Source organism: Phycodurus eques, chromosome 2 (assembly GCF_024500275.1).
Source record: "Phycodurus eques isolate BA_2022a chromosome 2, UOR_Pequ_1.1, whole genome shotgun sequence".
Lineage (NCBI taxonomy): Eukaryota > Metazoa > Chordata > Actinopteri > Syngnathiformes > Syngnathidae > Phycodurus > Phycodurus eques.
The window spans coordinates 26396093-26411810 of record NC_084526.1 but is presented as its reverse complement, the minus strand read 5'-3'; the positions used below and the strand labels follow the sequence as shown (position 1 = coordinate 26411810).

General features: G+C 39.2%; 1 protein-coding gene across 2 annotated transcripts in view; it reads left to right on the top strand.

The window, feature by feature from the left end:
• The window catches only part of ankrd11 (ankyrin repeat domain 11), a 175818-nt gene that overhangs the window by 122863 nt on the left and 37237 nt on the right, over nucleotides 1-15718 (top strand). For both annotated transcript variants that reach the window (XM_061670124.1, XM_061670123.1), the window contains exon 3: nucleotides 9622-9767. In XM_061670124.1, the coding sequence (XP_061526108.1) occupies nucleotides 9681-9767 (87 nt within the window). In that variant the 5' untranslated portion in view covers nucleotides 9622-9680. The remainder of the gene's footprint in view (nucleotides 1-9621; nucleotides 9768-15718) is intronic.

Here is a 15718-nt window from a genome sequence, read left to right as displayed (position 1 = left end):
CATAAACAAAGAACCATTCGCACACATATTCACATCTACGGGCAATTTAACCTACCATGCATGTTTTTGAGATGTGGGAGGAAACCGGAGTGCCCGGAGAAAACTCTTAATATCACAAACATGAAATTATTTTATGTTGTTACGGACATACATAGCAGAGTATTGCAAATGTGGTTGTATTCACTGAAGAGCACAGAGACTCGTCTACTACTGTAGCGCAGCTGTAATCATCGGTAGTTAACTAATTAAGGTAGGATACAGGTGGGAAGGAGATTATAGACACTGAGTGTAAATTCCCATTGATAACTTATATGCAAACTTGTTTAATGTTACAATACGATCTCACAATGCCTTACACATACTGGTGATTATAGGAACGGCCCTCATGAATGTTGGAAAGTCTGCAAATGTGAGGATCCTACAGATATTCAATTTGGGGAGGCTTTACAATATTGTTTTCCAACTGGGGCCTTTAAAATTCCAACCATTCAAGTAGTAACCAGTAGTGACAAGTTGCCACCATCTTCAAAATTCTTGGCACGTTGTTCTCAGGTTGTTTGAAGTGGCAATTCCAACCAAAGTTAGCATTTAGACGGGCTGTCATTTTTGGGAAATCTTGTGACATTGCTATTTCGAGTACAGCTGGAACATCGTTTCGGTTGAAAGGAGGTGCTGTGGTTTGAGTTGCCTTGTTGGTCTCTCTTACCGTATACCAGCAAAAGGGGAGCACTTCAACCTCTGGAGCTGTCTTTTGGTTGGCTGGCTTTCTATTTTGATGAAATGTGGGAGTGGAGGTATAAATAGCAGTCTTTGAATAACTGCAGAAGGAAGAGAAAGTGGGTGGGGGTAGACGAGCTGGAAGCAGTGCCAGTGAAGATATTAGTGCCAGTCTCTGAACAGAGAAAAAAATGATACAGCCGTCGTCTCATCTGTTCAATCACTGGATGATTATAGTTGTATGCAGTCAGAGGAGACTGTGTGTATTATGGAGGAGGGAACTGAAGGATGGAATGCATATGTAATTCATGACCCTGCGAAATTGAAAACCTCTTCTCATGAGGGAAGGTAATAGATAGTAAAGTATAGATTATTGTTGTTCAACACAAGCAGAAGAGTTGTTTTTGTTTTTCAAATATTCCATGGCAAAGCTAGATACCTTGTTGATCTACAATAAAGTTATGTTTTCAGTCTCAATAACGGTTAAAAAAGAAACCTTGAGAAGGGACCGCAGATGAGGGGATCCCCCTTCCCGGATGACCAAACTGAAATGGCTGTCGAGTGGGCAACATTTATAACATAGTCTGGTGCTGTACCATGTTCATTACGATGGCAAGATGCTGGACAATGTTCATTAAGATGGCATAAGAGTCAATTTAAAGAGAAAAGGCACCGCAGGGTAGACATCTCTGGTTGTTCTGCCGCGGGACCTGGCCCGGGCGGTCAGAGCAGAATCCTCCATGGCAACGACTCTGGGGGAAGTTGTCCACCTCAGAACTTGTCCTAGTTGGTTGGTGCAGAACCCAAACAGCAGCAGCCTCAGATTCGGTCAACATCACCTTGCCTTCTCTTTGAACAGGAGCTGAGGGGGGTGGAGATAGGACAAGTGGCAGTAAAACAGGCCAACATGTACTTTAACTAAATGCCAATGAGTAGAAATAAGTCTTAAGTCGGGAATTAAAAATTTCTACTGAAATAGCAGATCTAATATCCACGGGTAGGGCATTCCAGAGTACAGAGGCATAGGATGACGATTAGATGAGGTAATGACACTATAGTTATGGTGATGATACAGTATACGGTTCCCAGGCAGCTTGAGAAACTGGTGGCTAATGCGGGGGTCATTATCAATTTTTAAATAAAACTCCATGCAATACACTTTCTTCTTGTAATTTATTTCTGAACTATAATTCTTACAAGAAATGAACACAAGTACTCAAAAATGGGGAGTTACTTTTCAATCACCCTGCATATGTGTGTGTGTGTGTGTGTGTGTGTGTGTATATATATATATACGTGTGTGTGTGTGTGTATATATATATATATATATATATATATATATATATATATATATATATATATATACACATACACACACACACACACACACACACACACACACACATCCATCCATCCATCGATTTTCTGAGCCGCTTCTCCTCACTAGGGTCGCGGGCGTGCTGAAGCCTATCCCAGCTATCATCGGGCAGGAGGCGGGGTACACCCTGAACTGGTTGCCAGCCAATCGCAAGGCACATACAAACAAACAACCATTCGCACTCACATTCACACCTGCGGGCAATTTAGAGTTGTCAATTAACCTACAATGCATGTTTTTGGGATGTGGGAGGAAACCGGAGTGCCCGGAGAAAACCCACGCAGGCACGGGCAGAACATGCAAACTCCACACGGGCGGGGCCGGGGATTGAACCCCGCTCCTCAGAACTGTGAGGCAGACGCTCTAACCAGTCGTCTATATATACACACACACACACACACACACACACACACACACACACACACACACACACACACACATATATATATATATATATATATATATATATATACACACACACACACACATATACATACACACACACATATACAATAAATGTAGTCTCCACAGTTGAAAACTAATCTGAAACGAAGCGTAGCTGTATTTATTGTTTGAACAATTGATATAATAAGACTCACCCGGGCACCAAAACACACTAGTCAGTCACATGTTTGAATACTTTTGCGCACACAGAAAATGGGTGGAAGTGCTGGCTTCTAAGTTTTGTATCAGATGTTGATGTAAATAGACTGTAACAAAAGCCAAAATGTTGATCTTATATTCATATTTTTATATTCATATCCACCGTTACCGTTTTGTGGCGTGTCTGTTTTGTTGTTGTGACGTTTGTCGCCGTTTGATGACGTATGGTCGGATGCACACCCCGTGATCGTCCTTACTGCATTGGTGTCGCACACATATCCGATTTACTGTAAGTGAAAACACTATTATCAAGAAATAACACAGTAAATATACATAACTGTTTATTGCTCATTAACCTTAACTCGAGGGAAAGAGTCTTCTTCAGAGCTGTGAAAAATTACTTCGTCCATATTTTGCTCCGTAAATCACTGAACGCTAACTCGTTATGCCCATAACAGGAGAGGAAAAATGTGATTGGCTGGCGACCAGTTCAGGGTGTACCCCGCCTCTCGCCCGAAGATAGCTGGGATTGGCTCCAGCACGCCCGAGACCGTAGTAAAGAAAAGCGGTACAGAAAATGGATGGATGGAAGTTGGAGAAGACATGTTAGATGCTAAGCTATCATCACATGGAGATGGCAAACATCAAAATAAGTGATTGGGTGATACACTTGTCAAACAGGTTTGATTGGAACCGTTTTATAGCGGCAAGTAACCAACAGCAAAATAGCAGGCAAATTAATAAGTGTCTGGATAGAAATTATACACAGCGACACAGGGCGGACGCCGTCTGAAACCGGAAATAAATTAGTACGTCACTGCATACGTCACCTGAGAACAGGGGCCCATAATGTTAAAAGTATATTATCATTAACACATATTTATAATATTTTATAAGTGCTTTGCATTCCACTTTTTTTGTATTAAAAGTTTGATTGATTGATAACCTTTCTTAGTCTCACAGTGGGGAAGCAATAGTGCATACAGGAAATATAAAAATGGCATGCTAGGGAAGACATTTGTACAAGAAGTACATTGCACAAAATAGAAACCTAAACTATCGTCCGTGCATAAACTATCCAATCCAATCTATCAGCAATGTTGTTTGTTTACAAAATAGAGGACTGAGTTTTAATTTTTACTTTTAAGATCTGATTAATTTGATTTAATGGACTTGCTTTCTCTACTATGGTTGAAAACAATTGGTAAAGGCTAACTAATCCATATACACAGTTTGACGCTGGCACGATCTGTGTCCACCATTACAAGGTTGATGCAATAAATAAATTAAGATAACAAATATTGAAGCCATAATTCTTTAATGATTATGATTATACAGTAATGATTACATTTTTAATTGAACGATATGGAGAATTTTGTATTATTTATATAAAATATATCGCAATAGCTGTCCTGCACTAATGTTCTTGACGAAATTTCATGTGAATTTCTCTAATTACCTCCTGAACAGGAGACTGATTGGAGAAACCCCCAGAAACAAAAAAAAGAACTGAAAGAGGCTGCAGTAAAGGCCTTGAAAAGCATTTCAAATGAAGAAGAAGAATTTCTTTTATTGTCATGAACATGCATGCATGCACATGAAATATGTTATTCACTTTAAGTTGATTTAATCATATATGTTGGCGTTCCAATAGTTTTGGAGTGGACTGTAGCTGTCCTCAGAGACTGTTGAGACGGAGGCGACGCAGGTTGTGTTCGACATCTCCAAAGACGTGGCTTTGGAGATGTCGCACACAACCTTCGGAGCAATGCGATTATAACTAGCCGATGTGTAAGGTATGTCGGGGCCCTCAAAAACACACAACACTGTGTTTATTCATTAGAAGAAGTCCCACCCAAGTGATGATGTGGAAAGCAAAAAAAAAAAGTGATTGTAGCCAGTACGGCTTGTTCACTCTCTATTGCTTGCCCAAGTTGCATTAGCAGTCAGCCACTGTGCCCACCAGCAACAACAATCAATCGTGTCATCATTATTCACGTGGTTTGTAAAAGAGCAAAACTAGTTAACCTGTATTGTTATTAAATATGATGCACATTTGAAAGTAGCAATCATGTTAGCAGAGTATGGAGCATCATAATTGGGGAATGACAGTGTTTACAATTCAAAGTATCTTCATTATCCCTAAGGGGGGCAGTTTATTTTTTTTATCTTGTACCTCCAAAAATACTCAGGACTTCAAATTAGTGTTATATTTGTCTACATTTAGTGCACTGTTGAGTGAAAAAAGTTCTGTTATTTTTGTGTATGCATTTTATTTGCTTAATATCATGTTGGGGTCACTGTTTTAATTATTGACTATGAGGAGTGTTGTTAACAAAAGGTGTTAATAAAATGTTGAACTCCTAGCTATTTGAAAAAATTTAAGTCTAGTCCCCTTGTCCGTTCTGTCCCTCTGTCTGTCCCTTAAAACCCTCTTCTGTTTGGCTGCATTTTTAGTAAACACCAGTATATTGGTAATTAAAACATTTAAAAATAAGCAGAAGGAGGATTTATAACTCCCCTGCTGCACAGCAAAGCTGTTCCAGCACAAAAGGCACACAGATCCACCATTCTTCATGGCCATGCAGCTGAACAGGACAGGTTAAAACAAAAAAAAAAGAAAAGTTAAAAATCGTGATGACAATCGCAATTGGACGATATGAAAAATTAAATGTTTTTTAATGTTTTTTATTTTTTACCAGATCGAACAGTCCTACAACTAACTCTCAAAACAGTACAAGCTAAAAAACTACTAAAATACTAAAACTAAAATACTAAAAACTAAAATACTCTCATAATACAACAATTAGGAGTTTTACTAAGCAATATCCAAACTCTTTAAAACCAAATTAAATGAAACAGACAGCCTGGTGTTTCAGCCTCTGAGCTGCTTAAAGGTCCTTTAAAAGTGTTCAATGATGAAAAATTAAACAGAAGCACACGTGCCAGGGAGTATGATTCCCACGGAGGCTGTAATGCTGTGGCACGGTGACTTTGTCAGGAGCAGGAGGCCAGACTTTAAAACAAAACATTGTTTTCTTATTGGTGTTGTTTAACGTTGCAGTGACAACTTCTCAGTTTGCATCCAATATATTACCGTATTATAAAAATGTGTAAAACTAGGGCTGTACATATATTGCCATAATGCCATTATCATAATGATGATATTTTTTCAATATATTGTGCAGTGCTATATAAAAGAATTTTATATTTTGGCCGGTAAAAATATGCTTGGCTGGTGGATATTTTTCCTCTATCGGCCAATTTGGCCAATGTCATTTGTATAATCTTTTTTGATTGCCTCGCTCACGCTATCTCATTCGTCCGACTCATAAAGAGGAAGAAGAAGAAAAAACAACAGCAAAGATACAGTAGCCTACCTTACTTGCATTGCGTGATGCACAGAGCCAATGTTGGATACCAAATACGAGAAGAAGCACACCATGGATCTTTCCGCTCATCGATGACACGTGCTTCTTAGCACTATCTTTAATAGTTTCCCTTTTCTTAGGAGCCATTCTGACTGTTTAACCCTTGTTCAGCAAAGGTTCTCGCACTGAAATCACATCTACTTCCTTGTTCATTTGTAAACATGGCAGCTGCTGCTCGGATCTGTAATTGGGGGAATTTACTTGGGTAGAACCTAGCTGCAGCTATTTTGACGTGATCATCGTGACATTAACCGTTAGTTATCTTAATCAAAGAGAAGCCGCAGTTTAATACATAACATACATACTGTAGGTAATGTTTTTTTAATCAATAACAAATCGAATGCAGATGCTATTAAATTGTGACTGGATGATCGAGGATGCGAAGCGGAAACTTACGCCTACCAGGGCTTGAGACTGCAACCAAATTGGTGACCTTTTTTTTTTTAGCTTGTGTGATTAAAAAATGTATCTTGTCGCACTTGCGCAAGTGCATTTTTTTTTATGCTTGAAAGTTGTCTTTTTTTCCCCCACTGAAAACTCCTCCTGAAACTTCTCATGAGAGCGAGAGAGCGGTGTGACCATGTGACGCTGTCTCAATCATTATGAATTCAATTTCAATTAAAAGCAACCTGCAGCAATAAAATTGGCTGCCTGGTGCAACATAACTGGCTGCTTCTTCCAGATAGGACATGTTATCAACAGCGCTGTCGCGTACATGCAAATCAAATCTTTGCGTCACAGACAGGGTAGTGCTCCGTTGTGTCTGGCCAGTGGAGTGGCCACCACATACCTATATTGACACTGGCCCACTACTTATTCATTTAAAATGATAAGCATGAGGTGTTAGCTCATCTGGACTACTGGTGAGCAAGCTAGCTAGCACACACCTACCTTGTAAAATCCGGTAAGCCGGTAAACTCCTCCAGCCGCAAGTCACCCAATCGATGCTGCTACATTTGTCACGGAAATAAAACCAAAAGGTATGGTCGTCTCACAATTAGCGATGGTCTGTGTGTGCGTGCTTGTGTGTGTGTTGGGGGTAGGCTATACCGCTAACTGTAAAGATTGCCTGCTTAATTTTGTTCATTAATTAATAATTAATCTGTTTCGTTTTCATTGCGCTCATTATAACAACAAAAACAGATCTATGTGCAAAGGTTTTAATAACTTTATGAAGCTAGCAAAGCTAACAAATATATCTAGCTGTCTACAAACCCTGTTTATAGCATATCTATGTTAACACTGTTTATAGCATAGACATATGAAGATATGTGTAAAGTTAAAAATCCCAGACTCCTTTAAAGAGGATTGTATACGGAAGCAAACTATCATTAAAATAAAGTGCAATGATTGCAGTAGTAATGATTTATCCATGTTCTGTTTAGGACTATGTTTTTAAATAGGTAATTTTATGTATTTATTTATTTTTTGCTAGTAAATAATTTGCTCAGAATTACATGATTTTCACAGGTTATGAGTTAGGAGCCCTCACTATAAGAACTGGCCACTCTTGAGTCGAAAAAAATTATCAAATGAAAGTAGAACCTTTTTTTAAATTTAATTGACCTGTTTTGTCTGCCACGGCTTGTGGCAGACAAACTTTTTGTTCATAGTAAAATATTTTGCAAGTATATCTCGAGTCACTGTCAATCTTCTTACGAAAGTATGGTATGCCATGGTCAAGGTGTACCTCCTCAAAAAATGGTGTGACCAAATCATTTGCTGGTGTAACCAACTGAAAAAGTAGGTCTCACCAGTGCTACTAGTGCAAAGGTTAGTGTAGAGCGCTGCCTACCTGCGTAACAGCTTTCTGCCTTACGCCACATAGCCGACAACTAGTTTGCAGCTTATAGCAATACATTTTTACACAGATCTAGTGATGGTTATGCAGCACGAGGAGAAGCACAACATAGATCCTTCCCTTCGTCCTTGCCAAAATCGTTCACAAATCACAAAATTTCTGAAAATTTGGGGCGAATTGTTCGTTAAACGGGTTGTCTGAACCGCAGGTTCCACTGTATCAAAACTGACTCTTTTCTCGGTCAGTGTATGTGGTTGTGTGTACAATAGCGCATAACATTCATACATTCATTCAAGTACAATAAAAGCTTTTTATGACTTCTCATATGGTAAAACTAGCATGAAATAAAGTAGTGCTCACATGTAGCCTAGACCTTACTTTGGTCCAGAGTACTGAAGATCTTAGAGAAATCAATTCCCAAAATTAAAAGCTCTGGGACTTTCCGATAGGACTATTTAATTTTGTTGGTTCAAAGTGTGATTTGAAAATGTATGCTACTTTTAACTGACTTTTGTGTACATTAAATGATGAATTCTGAACAATACTTACTGTACTAGAATATTCCGTTACTATTCTTTGGGAGAGAAAAAATCTAAAAAAAAGAAAAAAATTATTATTGGGCGCAGGCATGTTAAAACATACGCTAGCTTAAAACACACGGTAGCATGCATGCACGCTAAAACAATGTTTTTAAAAAGGCAGCGGGAGCAAAACTGAGTTCGGTTGTACTTTATTGAAGTATTTAACAATGTACTCGCGTAATTTTTTTTATCAATCCTCATCCACAAATCCATCAAAGTCCTCATCTTCTGTATACGAAATGAACAGCTGGGCAAGTTCTCTATCAAACACGCCAGGTTCCCTCTCGTCATTGTCGGAGTCAGTCTCGTTGCCGTGTGGCTCCTCAAAAATGATGCCGGCTTTTACGAAAGCTCGAACAACAGTGCAAGCAGATACGTTAGCCCAAGCATCCACAATCCATTCACAAATTGTGGCGTAACTCGCCCGGCGCTGCCTCCTAGTCTTAGTAAAGTTGTGTTCGCCATCTGTCATCCATCACTCCCACGCCGCTCGCAGCTTCACTTTGAACGCCCTGTTTACACCGATGTCCAGCGGTTGGAGTTCCTTCATCAAGCCTCCCGGAATGATGGCAAGCTCAAGAGTTATTGCACTCAGTCGAATGGTGACTGTAGAGACGCTTCTCCCGGCTGTTCTTTGCTCATTAATCCATTGCTTGAGTTGGTCTTCCAACTCGGGCCACCTCGCCTTGTTTCCGCAGAAACTCAGCTTCGTCTTCTTGACTTGGCGAAGCTTGTTTTCCTGCTTCCTCCACTTGCGAACCATGGATTCGTTGATCTTGAATTATCTCGCGGCTGCTCGATTCCCATGTTCCTCCTACGCATAACTAATTGCTTGCAGTTTAAACTGTGTTTAAACTGTGCTTCGTAAGCGTGTCTCTTCGTAGGTAAACCTAGCCCCGTCCATTCTGAAGAAAATGTAAGACTTTTAAGTGCGCCTTATGGTCGTGAAAATACGGTACTTCAAAACTTAGAAAGCGGCGGGTCTGCTTATCATGTTTGAATAGCTTCACTCGTGAGTGCTTGTTGTACTGCCAATGGGTGCCTTGTCTGATGTATCTAAATGTGAAACTTGTAGTGCTCAGGTGATAACCTTCCCTTTTTTCCTAACAGACGGTTGATGACGATGCAATGGCAGCGTGAATGAAGCTTGGCGTGGGGAAAGCTGAACGATGCCCAAAGGTGGGGGTTCTAAAGCCCCCCAGCTGGACCACTTTCCTCTTAACACCGACATGGTGGAAAAGCAGGGTGGGAAGAAGGTAAGCGTGATAAAACCGCTATCTCACATATTACTGGTTTAAAAATAAAAATAAAAACTGGCACAAACCTGTGCATGAGTTATACATCTCCCACCAAATATACATTTCTGTCATCTGGGTACTGAATCTTTGTGAGTATACTTGTTTCTAGTTCTAAAGCTTCTGTTGTTTAAATTCTGAAAAAAGAAAATTGAAGGGCATTTGGGCCCAACATTCATGTATTCATGTATTATGCAATGTAACGCGTGCAAACCTGTTATTTTCATAATAGCAGAGGGTCCCAACTGTTTCGCGAAAAGCAGCAGCAGCAAGCCACGCAGAGGTGTAGATTAAGCAGGCATAGATTTACAGTCCTCCGCAAAGGATTGCATCAGACTCTGGCATGGACGGAGGGGGAAGGGGACTGTAGCACACAAGGGTGGGTGGAAAGCAGAGTGAAACGAAAAAAGCAGCCATTGCTGGAGACCACAAGGTGTCATCTTAAAGCTCATCTGAGAGAGCCATCCACTCACAGCTTTAAAAATAGAAATAAAAGTATCTTTAAAATGCACCTCTCTTACCTTATACATTTTGCTCTCACTATTTTTCTTTGCTTCTACATGCAATAGTTTTTGCTTATAATACAACTTCAAATGTCATGGTGCTACATAGTGGTACGTCATTGCTAAGGCTTTGTATTGCTGAGTGTAGACTGAGAGCTTGCTCACTCTCTACTGTACCATGACAACATGGGCTTATGACTAAGGAAGGGCAAGGGGGAGGAGTTCAAAGGGCCGGCGCATAATTTAAAAAGTGCCCTGTTGATAGAGAGAAAAGCATAATTTGTATGAAGAGGTGATGTATGTGTGTAGAGTACACAATCATCCAGATCTCAAAGAAAAAGTCCGGTTCCCTTAGGCTGATCTCTTATATATTGTTTGAGCATCATCATGGCGACTAATGGTTACTAAGGTGCTAACAGAGTAGCAAGGAGTAAGAGTGAATGCTGCTTGCTTGAAATCATTTATTGACACTCCTGTTGAAGTTCACTGGAACACTAAACGGTCATGACATAAGAGAATTACACCTATTGAATGTTCAAGTATCTCACAGACTTAATTTTTTCTTTGTTTTGTTCACAAAACTCATTAGCTCAGAGCTAACACACAATGACTGAAAAACGCCATTGATGAGCTAACAAAAATTAGCGCCGAACTCACGGCACTTATCTCTCTCAACATGATGAATATTCATACACAAATGCTGCATAAACATAAAAACAGGCAATATAACAATACTCTCTGGCATATATTCTTTATTATATATTTATATTATATTCTTCAAACTGTGAAAAAGTTATGATGATAATATTTGATCATGACTTTCTTTGTTACTGTTACTAAGTGTTTATCTCATTGTGTGCACCACACTGCCTCTCAGAGGTTAAGACGTGCACAGTAGTTACTTTATGCAACCCATTGGTTTATAATAAATGGGTCAGTTTTTCCTCATACCTTCTGTTGCTGATTATTGTTCTCTGAGTAATATCACTTGATCAAGCCTTTTCTAACTTTCGATACTACAAAATAAGTAAATTATGTATAATTATTGCTCAAATAGGATCGGACCGATATCTGTATCGGCCAAAACTCCAGACTGCAATATCGGTATCGGATCGGAAGTCAAAAAGTTGGATCGGGACATCCCTAGAATCAACTGTAATATTAAAGATTGACCAACAACTGTTGGACATGCTAATAAGATTAGCATCGATGTTAAGGTAAATTAAAACTCTTCAAACATTATACACCGAGCAGCCCCCAGGGTGTTATAGACTTATCTTCTTTTATGATAACTATTAATGAGGATACAGGAAAACAATTACACGCCTGAAATTAATCTTGGAATGTGCTGAACGAGCACATGGCACAACAGATTACACTTGAGGGGAGGCGTGAGTTAAGGCATTTGTGAAGGGACAAATTTAGGTGTACTCAAAAAATGTGTGGTGCTTAACTATAGATATTAAAAGGTATTCATATTAAACGTTAAAACGTTTGTGTAAAATAACTGATTAAAACAAGTGTTAAGAATGTGCTAATAGCTATGCAGTACTGGGCATGAAAAGATTTTATTTTAACCATGTCTGGCTGGACTGCTACCTGCTCAATGCTGCAGTGCATTTAAATATTGGTATACGTCATATAAATGACTCCGTATTAAGGCTTCAACGAAATATTATTTTAATAATTGATTAATCGGTTGATTATTTTTTTGTTTAGTCAATGAGTCGGATCAAAAAAACATTTCTTAATTTTGGTCCCTTTATTAAACTGCACATTATTTCAAATTGGTAGTTCACAAAAGCGCACAAACAGGTTTCTGTAAATGAAAATTCCAGAAATCTTAAAGTAATAAATTATGAATGATTGCAAAATATAAAATACAGTCCCCTCAAAAGTATTGGAATGGCAAGGTAATTGACCTTGCCATTCCTTTCTTTTTGTTGTTTGGATTTCAGATCAAAAGATGAAACTGACACAAAAGTTTAGAATTACATCTTTTGTTTCATGGTATTTACATCGAGATGTTTAACAACTCGGGACAGAGCACCTTTTGTTTGAAGCCACCCAATTTTCAAGTGAGCAAATTGGAACAGACATTATTAAATTAACTTAAGAGTAAATAAATAACATTTAATATTTGGTGGCATAACCCTTACTTGCAATAACAGCATCAAGCCTGCGACCCATTGACTTCACCAGACTGTTGCAGTCTTCATTTGAAATGCTTTTCCAGGCCTTTACTGCAGCCTCTTTCAGTTCTTGTTTGTTTCTGGTGGTTTCTCCCTTCAATCTCCTCTTCAGGAGGTAAAATGCATGCTCTGGTGGTTTAAGGTCCGGTGATTGACTTGGCCATTTTAAGATATTCCACTTTTTCCCCCTTATGAAGTCCTTTGTTGTGTTGGGAGTGTGTTTTGGGTCATTGTCTTGTTGCATGATGAAACTTCTCCCGATTAGTTTGGAAGCAATTTTCTGTATATTTCCAGACAAAATGGTTTCGTAGACTTCAGAATTCATTCTGCTGCTACCATCATGAGTTTCATCATCAAGAAAGACGAGTGAGCCTGTTCCAGAAGCAGCCCTGCAAGCCCAAGCCATGACATTACCGCCACCATGCTTTACAGATGAGCTTTTGTGTTTTGGATCATAAGCAGATCATTTCTTTTTCCATACTTTGGCCTCTCCATCACTTTGGTAGAGGTTAATCTTGGTCTCATCAGTCCATAAAACTTTGTTCCAAAACCTTTGTGGCTCATCTCTGTACTACTTTGGAAAATCCAATCTGGCCTTCCGATTCTTTTTGCTGATGAGTGGTTAGCATCTTGTGGTATGGCCTGTATATTTCTTCTCTTGAAGTCTTCTTCGAACATTGGATTGTGATACCTTCACCCCTGCCCTGTTGTGGTTGGGAGTGATGTCACTGACTGCCTTGGGTTGTTTCTTCACAGCTCTCACAATGTTTCTGTCATCAACTGCTGTTGATACCCTTGGCTGACCTGTTTGATGTCCGTAGCCCAGTACACCAGTAGTTTCTTTCTTCTCCAGGACATTCCAAATTGTTGTATTGGCAATAAACAATGTTTGTGCAATAGCTCTTATATATTTTCCCTCTTCTCTCAGATGTCAAATGGTTTGCTTTTCTCCCATAGACAGCTCTCTGGTCTTCATGTTTGCTTAACAGCAAATCCAGTTTTCACAGGTGAAACCCGATGCCAAAAATGTCAAAGTCATTTGTAATGTCATAATGTCAAAGCAATCAATCCAAAAGCCAACACCTGAACAACTAGAAACACCCATCAGTCACATTCCAATACATTTGCTCACTTGAAAGTGGGTGCCTTCAAACAAAAGGTGCTCTGTCCTGAGTTGTTTAACACATCTAGATGTAAATACCATGAAATAAAAGATGGGATTCTGAACTTTTGTTTCATATTCATCTTTTGAGCTGAAACCCAAATGTCTTAAGTATACAACAAAAACAAAGGAATTGACCTTACCGTTCCAATACTTTTGGAGGGGACTGTAAATGTCGACTCCTCGTCTGATTGGTATGCAGGTCCGGTACACACACACAAAGACAATCGGCCTGTTTTTGTGCCGATAATGCCACCTCTCGACCAAGCCCGACAAATGCCAGACAATCTTATGTCTAATAAGATTGTCCTATAATATTGTCCTTAGGTCTGATGTGTGTTAGGAGTCGATTCATCCAGATTTTAGGGTCCCAAACAGGTCAGGGCGGAAAATCTTAAATAATGAACGTGTTCAATATTATGACCAAAACTCTTTGTGTGTGGGGTAGGCCGAATTCTTCTGAGTAATGACGGCGAGAATAGCGACGTAGAACATAATGTACCCAGTTAAGGAAGCACCCAAGACTGACAAATACAGAAGTGACTGCAAATGAAAACAAAAATTTCTTACCCAATGTTGTTTATTTGTATAAAGTGGCTTCCCCAGATGGCAAGAAGTATTTTCCAAAGCAAGTAATTTTTTGAGAACATCGCCATTTTGCAATGCTCAGGGTGCTCGGTTCTATATATTTATATATATATATTCAAATAATAATAATAATCCTCGCACATAAACACTGTAGCAACATACACATACAGATAACATAACAATGCAAGCATATATTCTTCTTACTTTGTGAAAGACAAGTTAGATTGTTTTGATGCAGTTCAATCGTGACTTTTTTCTTCTGCTCTGTGGCCTTCTGATGAAGTGGTGTTATCTGCATGCATGCACCACACTGCCCCTAGGAGGCCAAGGTGCACACAGTAGGAAGAGCACACCCTCTCCAATACAAGAAACACACACAACAGCAGCACAGACTGACATAATAATCGCACGACGCAGGGAGTGACTGACATAATAATCATGCGACACAACAAATTGATAATGAAATTCGTTGCCAACACATAATCGATTTTTATCAATTCGTTGGTGCAGTCATACTTGATTACTTTTGTGCTCTACTGGCTGGTTTTCATGTCACAAGTATGTTGTTCTATATTGTTTTCATACAGCAATATATATCAATATAATATGTATATCTATATATATGCCCGCGACCCTAGTGAAGAGAAGCGGCTCTTCTATATATATATATATATATATATATATATATAGAAGGGGCTACGGACACTATATATATATATATATATAAATCAACCATTTTCTATAACTGGCAATGAGTCTTTCACATCTCTGTGGAGGTATGTTGGTCCAATCTTGCAGAATTGTTTGAATTCAGCAAAAATTGAGGGTTTTCGAGCATGAATGGCCTTTTTAAGGTCATGCTGCTGCATTTCAATCGGATTCAAGGCGACTTTGCCAAGCCCACAAAATCTTGATTTATTTTATTTTTTTTATTTTAAGCCATTCAGAAGTTGACTTGCTGGTGTGTTTTGGATCGTTATGCTGCTGCAGAACCCAAGTGCGCTTCATCTTGAGGTCACACTGATGGCTGAAAATTCTCCTTCAGGATTTTTTATTAAAGGGCAGAATTCACGGTGCCATCAATCACAGCAAGTTGTCCGAATCCTGAAGGAGCAAAGCAGTCCGAGACCATCACACTACCACCACCATGTTTGACTTTTTCTGCAATGCTGTGCTACATTTACACCAGATCTAATGAGACACACACCTTCAAAAAAGCTTAACTTTCATCTCGTCAGTCCATCTAATATTCTCCCAAACGTCTTGGGAATCATTCAGATGTTTTTTGCAAACGTAGGACGAACCGTTATTTTTTTTTGGGTCAGCAGTGGTTTTCGCCTTGGAACATGGATGCCATTTTTCCCAGTCTTCCTTATTGTTGTGTCATGATGTTCTTTTTCTGAAATGCTGTCCTACATTTCCGCCAGATGTAACGTGACACGCACCTTCCAAAAAGCTCAACTTTCA